Source organism: Rhincodon typus, chromosome 9 (assembly GCF_021869965.1).
Source record: "Rhincodon typus isolate 14 chromosome 9, sRhiTyp1.1, whole genome shotgun sequence".
NCBI lineage: Eukaryota > Metazoa > Chordata > Chondrichthyes > Orectolobiformes > Rhincodontidae > Rhincodon > Rhincodon typus.
This window is the reverse complement of record NC_063340.1, coordinates 8,631,067-8,641,764: the sequence shown is the minus strand read 5'-3', so window position 1 is coordinate 8,641,764 and position 10,698 is coordinate 8,631,067. Positions and strand designations below refer to the sequence as shown.

Below are 10,698 nucleotides of genomic sequence, written 5' to 3'. Positions count from 1 at the left end.
CAAATTAGAATGGCTGATCCACCTCCCCTGCACATCTTTGGACTGTGGGAGGAAACCGGAGCGCCCGGAGGAAACCCACGCAGACACGGGGAGAATGTGCAAACTCCACACAGACAGTCGCCCGAGGGTGGAATTGAACCCAGGCCCCTGGCGCTGTGAGGCAGCAGTGCGAACCACTGAGCCATCATGCTGCCCAACTCAATGGGAAAACCAACATCTTCACCAAAAGAGATAACAAGGTGTAGAGCTGGATGAACACAGCAGGCCAAGCAGCATCAGAGGAGCAGGAAGGCTGACGTTTCGGGCCTAGACCCTTCTTCAGAAGCTCCTACTATCTCTGAAACATCTTCACCAAAAGCTTGTGATTTCAGATAAACCTGTTGGGCTATAATCTGGTGTCATGTGATTTCTGATGTTCTTTAAGGGAACTTTATTTCTGGGAGACTGGTCCTAGGACTCTCCATTAATGATTTAAAGTGTAATATTATCCTGTGCGACTTATACCAACAAGTCTGACAAGTATACAGGAGATGATATCAATATGACTCAAAGGGATAAGACTTGGTTACTTCAAACCGTTTCCCCAACCACCATCTCCACTTTGTTATGGACATCAACACCTTTAATTACATAAATGACATCCTTACACCACTCTCCCTCCACCTCCCACCCCACCGCACCAACTCGCCAACCTCGCCCCCAATCTTCTACCTATCAACAACACCTCTCCCAGCACATAGTTCAAGTGTCCCCTATCTGTTCTTATCGAAGTGAGGAGAAATTTCTCTTTATTAAGATGCAACACATTGTTGTGTAACCTGGAGGCCAGGCTAGGCAAGAATTACAGAACATCAATGATCATTGCCATTGGGCACTATTCCTGAGACTGGCAATTCCACTTTTATTGAGACACTTAAATTCCACCAGCTGCAATGGTGGGATTGAACCCACGTCCCAGAGCGTTAAGTTGGAACAAACGCAGAGAATGCTGGAGAAACACTGGTAGACAGGGTGGTGAAGAAGGCATTTAGCATGTTGGCCTTCATCGGTTGAGGCATTCACTATAGGAGTTGGGACGTTATGTTACAGTTGTATAAATCGTTGATGAGGCCCCACTTGGAGTATTGTGTACAGTTTTGGACACTCTGTTGTAGGAAAGACGTAGCTAAACTGGAAAGTGTGCAAAGAAGATTTACGAGGATGTTGCCAGGATTAGTAGGCCTGAGTTATAGGGAGAGATTGGCCTGGATATGACTGTATTCCTTGGAATGTAGGAGAATGAGGCGTGACATTATTGAAGTGTATAAAACCATAAGGGGCTAGATAGGATGAATGCATATAGTCTTTTTCCCAGGGATGGGGAATTGAAAATAGAGGGCACAGGTTAAAGGTGAGAGGGGATAGATTTAAGAAGGACATGAGGAGCAACTTCTTCACGCAGAGAATGGTGTATATATGGAATGGGCTGCCAGAGAAAGTGGTTGAGGCAGGTGCAATAGCAACATTTAAAAAACATTTGGATAGGTATATGGATGGGAAGGGTTGAGAGGGATATGGGCCAAATGCGGGCAATTGGAACTTGCTGAGTGGGCAGCATGGACCAGTTTGGACTGAAGGGCCTGTTTCCATGCTGTATTACTCTGACTTGATAACTCCTCTTCCTCATACCGCAACTGAGACACGAACTCCGTTTCTGTCTCCACAGATGCTGCCAGACCTGCTGAGTTTCTCCACCATTGTCTGGAATGTTTGTTTCAGATTTCCAGCATCTGCTTTTGTACTATCCTGGATTGGTAGTCCAGTGACCTTACCATGACACCAACATCTCCTGTGATCTTTTGCTGACTGTCATTGTCTCCGACTGGAAATAACTGATGAATGATGACCTTATACAAGAGACATTTGGTGAGGATTCTCTGTGTGAGTACTGGCAGGAGTTTACTACAATTTGCACATGTTGACGCAGTGATCCATGAACTTCATTTGCAATGCAACAGTGATAGTATTTGGAAATTCCAAATTCGGTTGCTGATTCATAACCATTCATTGTGCTACCCATAGCAACTAGGATTGGGTATTTATAGCTGTAAGTGAATATTCATGTTTGACGCTCTGGATGTCTGTGATGACATCTTCAGGCAGGATTTTGTACTCGCCAGCTTAGAAAGGTGACAAAAATGTGGAATTCTGAGCTCTGGTGGGTTGCAGTGACCTTGAATTCCAGTGTTCAATTTGCCTGTTGCCACAATGGAGTTTGTATTTGTGCTGATTCTCCAACATAATGAATACAGCGTGTCTGCGGCCTTTATGAAAGGGACACCGAGTTAAAGTCCAATATCCTTTCTCGTTGGATGCTGAGTATTGTATGACCACTTTTAAACTCGCTCTCATGTTAATGATGTTGGCCTCCAAATCGATTGCCCACCAGGGACTGATTAACTCCAACATTATCTCCTACTCGGCTTGTCTTTCATCCTGCTTCCTCTCTTTTTCCCTTCCAGCTCCTCACTCATCTTTCTGAGCTGAGCAGAAGAGTCCCCTTAAAAACCCTCACCCTTCTCGAGACAGTTTGGATTTAAGACGAGCTAGTTCTTCGCCATTTCCTCTTGAATTTTAATTTTTCTTCTTTCCACTGCAAAGGAGCTGAGATTCAGAAGGAGGTGTTCTGTCACTTATTCATATTCAGTTCTGCACGTGTGTCTTGAATAGTCTGCTGAAGACCTTGTTGTGCCTTTGTCAGACTGATGCTATGCATTGTGACTGGTATTAAGTCACAGTGTGCTGGTTATACCTACAATCACTGGTCCTGCAGTGTCTGTGATTATCGAATTGTAGAATCCCTAGAATGTGGAAACAGGCCATTTGGCCCATTCAGTCCACACCGACCCTCCAAAGACCATCCCACCCATCATGCTGATGAAACCGATCATGCTTGAACAGTCAGCAAGTTGACCTACAGGTGAAACAAGATGGTCAGTACTCTTAAATCATACTAAAGCACTTTAGATAACCTCTATATCTTGGAGAGAGAGCTGAAAACACAGCTTTCTGGTCAGCAGACAAAACCATACTGAGAGACCAATTTAAATCATTTGAGAAAGACAAATGTGTGCCGCATGGATAGGAAGCAAGGAAGGGTCAAAGGCATCTTGTCAGAATGTCCCCCAAATTCTCTCATCTAAATTGGGACACAGCAGACCTCCAAACAGAATTGAAAACATTTGAACAGCATTCAAAGCTATGGTTTGTAGCGAAGGCACATCCAATGCAGAAAATCATTACTTAGCCTATCCCTGTAACCCTACACTTTCCATGGCTAATCCACCTAGCCTGCACATCCCTAGACACTAAGCAATTTAGCATGGCTAATCCACCTAAGCTGCACATCTTTGGGCTGTGGGAGGAAATGGAGCACCCGGAGGAAACCCACGCAGACACGGGTGAAATGTGCACAGTTGCCTGAGGGTGGAGTCAAACCTGGGTCCCTGGCACTGTGAGGCGGTAGTGCTGACCACTGAGCAACTGTGCCACGCCGTACTCTTTATCTTGTTCTGTATGTGGTCAGATTCTGGTTTGTTGATCATTTCATCTTTATGCCTCTGGCAGGACACGAGATGTTCAGTACTATGGTGAAAAGCAGCTTGTTGTGTGCAGTATGTTGTACTGTTGCACATTTTCCGTTATAGCTACATCAGCCTTTCCTCTGCTGTGCTGCCTCTGCCAGTGACCTTTTCTGTCACGTGCTTTGCAAAAGTGTTTGAAAGCTGCGCATTTCCCTGGTGCCTGTAGAAAGCCACACCTTTCACACGTTGAGCTGTGTTTAAGATTGGGTGAACCCTCAACTTTGTACTCAGGAACTGTAGATTTTGCAGCCAATGAGGATCACTTCGTACATGCATCCATCTTTCGGTAGCTCTTCGAAGCTACAAGTTTTCAGTTTGGCATACAGATCTTTCTGGAAAGCTTCCATTAGGGATGGATGCACTTACCAACTCTCAATTTCTTTTATGAGTTCTCCATCTGCAAAATCACAGCATGAGTCTCTTCCTCTGCATCTGCTCACAAAGTGGTCATGAAGGATTCTGTAGATTTCTGTCGAAATGAGACAAAATCTAGTTGGATGAACATGGAAATTTAATGTGACTCTGAATTGATCTTCTAGTGTGAACTATATCTTTTGGGGAACTTTTAGCTCTTTTGGCTATTAATCCCAATCTGTTAAGTCTACATAGACCTTCAGCCCCATTTGCTAAGCAATGTTTTTCGGCATTGGATGTGCCTAAGCTGCAAACCATAGCTTTGAATGCTATTCAGATGTTTTCAATTCTGTTTGGAGGTCTGCTGTGTCCCAATTTTAGATGAGAGAATTTGGGGGACATTCTAACAAGGTGCCTTTTGACCCTTCCTTACTTCCTATCCATTCGGCACACACTTGCCTTTCTCAAATGATTTAAACTGGCCTCTCAATATGGTTTTGTCTACTTACCAGAAAGCTGTGTTTTCAATTCTTTCCAAGACATAGAGGTTATCTCAAGCACTTTAGCATGATTTTAGAGTACTGACCATCTTGTTTCACCTGGAGGTTAACTTGCTGACTGTTCAAGCTTCATCAGCATGATGTTTTCCACCACTGTTCTCATCTGACAAAAATGCTCTAATTATCAGTTGCTCATCAGAAATTGATTAACTCTGTGGGTTAGTTTATTTAAAACAGTAAAACACACTGCAAGTTATGAAGCAGACATTACAGCAAACCACCTGATTTCTGTGTGCGCAGTTTGAAAACCCACACCAGACTAACTGCCAGGCAGAGTCAAAATATTTATATACACACAGCACACAGAGTCCTTTAAAGGTAAACTCCCTTAAAGGCAAGATACATGGATCCTGTCGCAAAGTGATGCTTAACAAACCACTACTGTACATCTTGTGGTTTTCAGAATGTTTCCAACCCTAATACTGACTGTTTTGCTTTGTTCGTTCAAACAAAATAACAATTATTATGGTGCAGAAGGAGGCCATTTGGCTATGATCTATTGCCAACCTCCTGCCTTTTCCCCATCCTCCTGCCCAATGTCCTCTTGAACGCCTCAGCTGAACCTGCTCCCACAACATTCCAGACAGTGCATTCCAGACCCTAACAACTCACTATGTGAAACAGTTTGCTGAAGTTTCGCAGAACCATTCTAGTAATCTGTTTATGCTCTCCAGTGCATTTGCAGCTTTCCTACAATGTGGAGCCTAAAACTGCACAGAATGCATCAGCTGAGGCCAAACATAATATCTTGTACAACTTCAACATCACCACCTTGATCTTGTAATCTATGCCTTTATTAATAATCTGAGAATGCAGTATGTTTTATTTACTGCTCCTGTCATCTTCAATGATCTGTGTATGCATGCACCCAGATCGCTATGCTTCTCTACCCCCTTTAGAATTACATCCCCTACTTTATGTTGTGTTCTTCCAACCAAGTGCATCATCTCTCACTTCTCTGCAGTGAATCTCATCTGCCGTCTATCCACCCTAATGTTTAACAGTTTAGGTAATAATGGAAAGTATTACCTAGACTTTCCATAGCATTCACCTATGAGTTCATGTAGATCAGTGAGCACAGGAAAGCAGTTCTCTAGTCCAGCTAAGGCACAAGCAGGAAGATTGGACTGACCTTGGTGCTGATCCCAAGTTTAATTTTGCAACTGTCCTTGCAAATATTTGATATTTTCGCTCTTGGTTAAACACAGGGTTTAGTTAATGACATTCTACAATATGCTAATGTAGAATGCAAATTACTATACAAATATTAATTTAATTCTTGTGTTCAATTTTCCTCGTGTTGTTTCTGTCCTCCAAACTTGCACTAAAGTCTTCATTGCAGTTACCTTTGGTGCCTCAGATTGTTTTACCGTTAGTGAAACTGATGCCTATTATTAGAGAAACTGATGCCTATTGTTACTGAGTGCACTGTTTTAGCCCATCAGTAAATATATATGGTAAACACCCATCACCTCCTTCATTCATTCCCTTCACCACTGATATACGGTGGCAGCAGTGTGTACTATCTACAAGATGCACTGCGGCAACTTATCAAGGCTCCGATGACTGTAGTTTTCAAATCCATTTAGAAGGACAAGGACAGCAGATACATGGGAATAGCACCAGCCACAATTTTCCACTCAAAGGGCACTCACCATCCTGGCTTGTAATGTTATCACTGTTTCTTTACTGTTGCTGGGTCAAAGCCCCTCTATAACAGTACATCCCAAGCAGCTCACCAACACTTTCTTGAGCACTTAGGGATAGTCAATAAACACTAGCCCAGCCAGCAACACACACACCCACTAAGTGAATATCTTTTAAAAGTCTGATCGTTGTCTAATTGATGTTTTTCAGATCTTGGAATGCTAGATTGGAGCTGCATTGCAACAGTGACTACATGTCACAAATGCTTAATCATCTGGGTCAGCATTTATTGTCCATCTCTAGTTACTGTGCAGAAGGTAGTAATGAGCTGCCTTCTTCAACCACTGCAGTCCAGGTTTAAATGCTTTCATGAAGAGGCAAAAGGCCTCGGAGAAAGAAGGATAGGAAGCATATCCTGCACTCAGGATCACACTATCTCCTGTGCTATTACTGAGCAAATCAGATTCAAGACTGAAATATGGCTCTTAGATCAAAGTTTCTTTTTTTTCCCTTTTGGTTTTGTGGAGGTGGTCTCTCACTGAAACACAGACACTGCAATGCTGCAGATCTGGTTTTAACAATGAAATAATGCTATTACACATGATAAGTAAAATAAAACAGAACAAACCAAATTATTTCCGTATAATACACGTTTACAAAATTTAGAAACACACAGTAAAATGCAATCTCAATAATTCCCACAGCACTCACTAATAGTACTCACACCAGACAGAATTCCCTTCTCTTTATAGTGCTTAATTAAACAGTTCTTCAATTCCCAATCTGCAGAATCTGATAGCCTCTTCCTTAAATTTTCATACAATTTGAGCTTAGACTTTCTCAGCTTCAGATCACCTCACACAGTTTTAAGAAAACACTTCTGGTCTGGAATTATAAAACTTGCACTAAGGTAATCTATTTCCAAACAGTTCTGACCTATCTCCCTTTCTCAGGAGAAACTACTTTATAAATCCAGCTTCAGCCAAGATTTGCACAAAACTGCTCAAACTGCAACTAAGTAGCTTCTTTTTTTCAGCTAAGGATGTTTTCCAGAACTAAGAATCTTCTATCTGAAATGCTAATGCACTACATTGTTCATTCATAAACTCTCCAAATGTAAGAAAAAGTTCCATTACTCTCCAAGAAGCTTTTCTCTAATGCCATTTTAAAGTAAGTCAGTATGGCAACAGAAATATTCACATGTCAATCATTAAACCTCTTCAGACACATCCAAAATAAATCATATTAAGATTTTATATACGCATACACGCGTGTGTGTATATACCTGTAAAGTCACACATCTTAGGTCACATCAAGAATGTCCTGCCTCATATATGTAAAGACCTACAGGTCGAGAATCAGTCTTTTGGTGAAAACCAATTGCCTCTGAGAGGGCATCATTGTCAAGTGAAGGGCCAGTTGACCACAGTGCTGATGGTCAAGTTACTAACTAGCCTCATGCTTGCTTTCAATTCCTTGCAAGTATTTGCTCACGTTTTGGAATGGAGGCTGGCTAATTTAATAGCTTTTTCCAAAAGAGGCCTTTTGAGTTTGCGGTTGGTCACAAGTGGGGAATTTAACTAAGAAACACATCCACAGAGGAGTGCCTATAAGTTAAAAATGCCGATAAAATGAAGTGACTTTGAAGGAAAACCACTTGGGCTTCAGCGCGGCTTAGTGTGTTACAATCATTGGGCTTGTCAGAACCAATAAAACAATAAAGAGCGAGATTTACGATTGGAAAAGGGAAAGCAAATTGCAGACGCACTTAAATAAATGCAGTTGTGTTTGCTTTAAGTGAAGGGAATGATAACAAGTATTCTCAAATCGCGGTAAGTGCTGGTCATTCTTAATTAGTGAGCCTTGACCAATCTACTTGTCCTGCGAGCACCCGTTATCTTCCCTCCCTGTTATGAGCCTACCTTGATTAAATCAATCGTGTTTCACTTGTTCCCAGTGTTATTTCCCCATCTGTCCAAATGATATTTGGCTATCAGGGCGGCACGAAGGCTCAGGGGTTCGTACTGCTGCCTCACAGTGCCAGGGACCCAGGTTCGATTCCACCCTTGGGCGACTGTCTGTGTGGAGTTTGCACATTCTCCCCGTGTCTGTGTGGGTTTCCTCCGGGTGCTCCGGTTTCCTCCCACAGTCCAAAGATGTGCAAGATAGGGTGGATTGGCCATGCTAAATTGCCCGTAGTGTTTAGGAATGTGTAGATTAGGTGGGTTATAGGGGTCTGGGTCTGGGGGGGGATGCTCTGAGGGTTGGTGTGAACTTGTTGGGCCGTTGGGCCGAAGAGCCTGTTTCCGCACTGTAGGGATTCTATGATTTTAAAATTAGCACATTGAGTCACCAAACTGTCTTCTGCCACTGGGCAAGACGAGATAGGAGAAGACCTCAAAGTAGGTAACATCCTGCATGAAAGATCATCACCCCAAGGAGTCGTAACTGAGTGGGATTCAGCAATAAAGTCAACTTCATTGATCAAAGACTTAGTAGTGGCAGTGAACCATTGTCCTGAAGGCTGTTTTCTTTAAATAAAATCACTCAGGGGACGTAGGTGTCGCTGGCTGGACTAGCATTTACTCCCATCCCTACATCCCCTTGAGAAAATGGTACCTTCTTTTACTGCTGCAGTCCATGTGCTGTAGGTGGGCCCTCAATGTCATTGAGAAGGGAGTTCCCAGATGTATACCCAGCAACAGTGAAGGAATGGCGATATATTTCCAAATCGGGATGGTGAGAGGCTTGGAGGGGTAATCGAAGATGACAGTCTTCCCTCGTGGATGTAAAATATGAAATGATGCTGATCAGTGGCATGTTGAACTCTCAGTTCGCTGCTGAGAGTATGCCTGACCCAGTCCATATCAATATCAGGATCGACAACTTCATTACTCATTGAATCTCTCAGTTGATCACAGTTTTGGAACTGTTGTGGCAGATTTACAATCTTTCATATGAAGGAAGGAAAGTAGTCACAATGCTTTTGCGCTGTGAAATCTCAACGTGATTTGCCAATCTGTCTCTTGAGTAAATTCATTATTACTTCAGTCTCGGTTATTTGCAAAATTTATTCAAAGGCTGGGACCAAACCCACCACCTTCTGGCTTCTTCAATTACTAGAACTACTATGCAAACAGGAGCTGTCATTGTGTTTTAATTGTTTAATGAAGTTTTACAATGTGAGCTCTGTGCCTCACTGAGGCTGAAAACCACTGTGGGGGAAGAAGTGTACTCATTTCAACCAGGCAGCTTAATGAATAAAGGGTAACATTTTGCTGTCCATCTCTACAAATGAGAAGTCGTGGAAAGTTGCTCTGTGCTGTGTGATTGCTATGAATGGACACAGCTAAACTTGTTGGATTAAGGATGGTTTAATTGCAAAGTCTTTAAGCATTTTCATTGTTGAGACAGCTTTTTAATCAGTACGGGAATCAAGGATAATGGGGAAAAGGCAGGAAAGTGGAGTTGAGGATTGGAAATTTCTTGCTGAAGGACAGCAGACTTGATGGACTGAATGGCCTACTTCAATTCCTACATCTCGTGATCTGAAGTCGTTGTATTTATTTAAATTCTCAAAATCTCCTCCAGTTAATAGTGTTAATTGGGCATGCTCCCCCATTTCTGACAGGCCATGAGTAAATTTGTTGTTTGTTTGAGTTGAGGTTAGCCATATATGTTTTGGAAAAATCCTCAAGAGCCCAGGATTGTCCCCGCCACTGTGAGAACTGACATTTCGAGTCAAACCGTTAGCTCATTATCTTGGGATCTGTTTTTGATTTTGCTGGAAGTGACGGGTGATGATTTTGTAATCCGCTGGCTCTGTCAATCACACTGCAATTCTGATTACACACCAGACACTTCCTTTGCAATCTGCTGCCTGTCATTACCTGATGTCTGTCCAACTTGATTTGCGAGTGGGTGGCAATTTGAACAATCAGCGCTTCCTCCTTGAACAAACAAACCTCGTGTTGCTACGGCGATCAAGGCCTACATCCCTGATGCAACTTTTAGCCATCATTGAGCTAAAGTACCGAAAAAACCGAGGTTTATAACCAGCGATCCTTAAAGGCTGCTGTAATGGAGGAAGGAAGCTCCTCCAGGAGGTTAGTGGCACCAGGGTAGATCTACTGCTGGCATCTCAAGGGCGTGCACTTTCTATCTCCTTACCTTGGAATGCCACCCCCCCTCCCATTTTGTCTTAAGGTTGAACTTCTATATTTCTGAGATTTTTCCCCGTGCTGGAGGCATTCCTGTTTTACCCCTCACTGTCCTTGCCCGCAGTCTGAAGTCACATGACACCAGGCTATAGTCCAACAGGTTTATTCAAAATTGCAAGCTTTCGGAGCGCTGCTCCTTCGTCAGGTGAAGGAGCCAGAAATGTAGTCATCTCTCCGGTCTTGTAGAGTTTGAAATTAAAGTCCAATATGACTACGACCTTTTAGCCACTGCTGCCCTCACACACACACACACACACACACACACACACACACACACACACACACACACACACA

The 10,698-nt window shown here is 42.9% G+C and overlaps 1 protein-coding gene across 1 annotated transcript in view; it reads left to right on the top strand.

The window, feature by feature from the left end:
• Nucleotides 1-1,830: 1,830 nt before the first annotated feature.
• LOC109930283 (1-phosphatidylinositol 4,5-bisphosphate phosphodiesterase beta-1-like) overlaps nt 1,831-10,698 on the top strand; it is a 601,524-nt gene continuing 592,656 nt past the window's right edge. Inside the window, exon 1 of the mRNA XM_048600897.1 lies at nt 1,831-1,920. Within this exon, the coding sequence (XP_048456854.1) occupies nt 1,879-1,920 (42 nt within the window). The 5' untranslated portion in view covers nt 1,831-1,878. The remainder of the gene's footprint in view (nt 1,921-10,698) is intronic.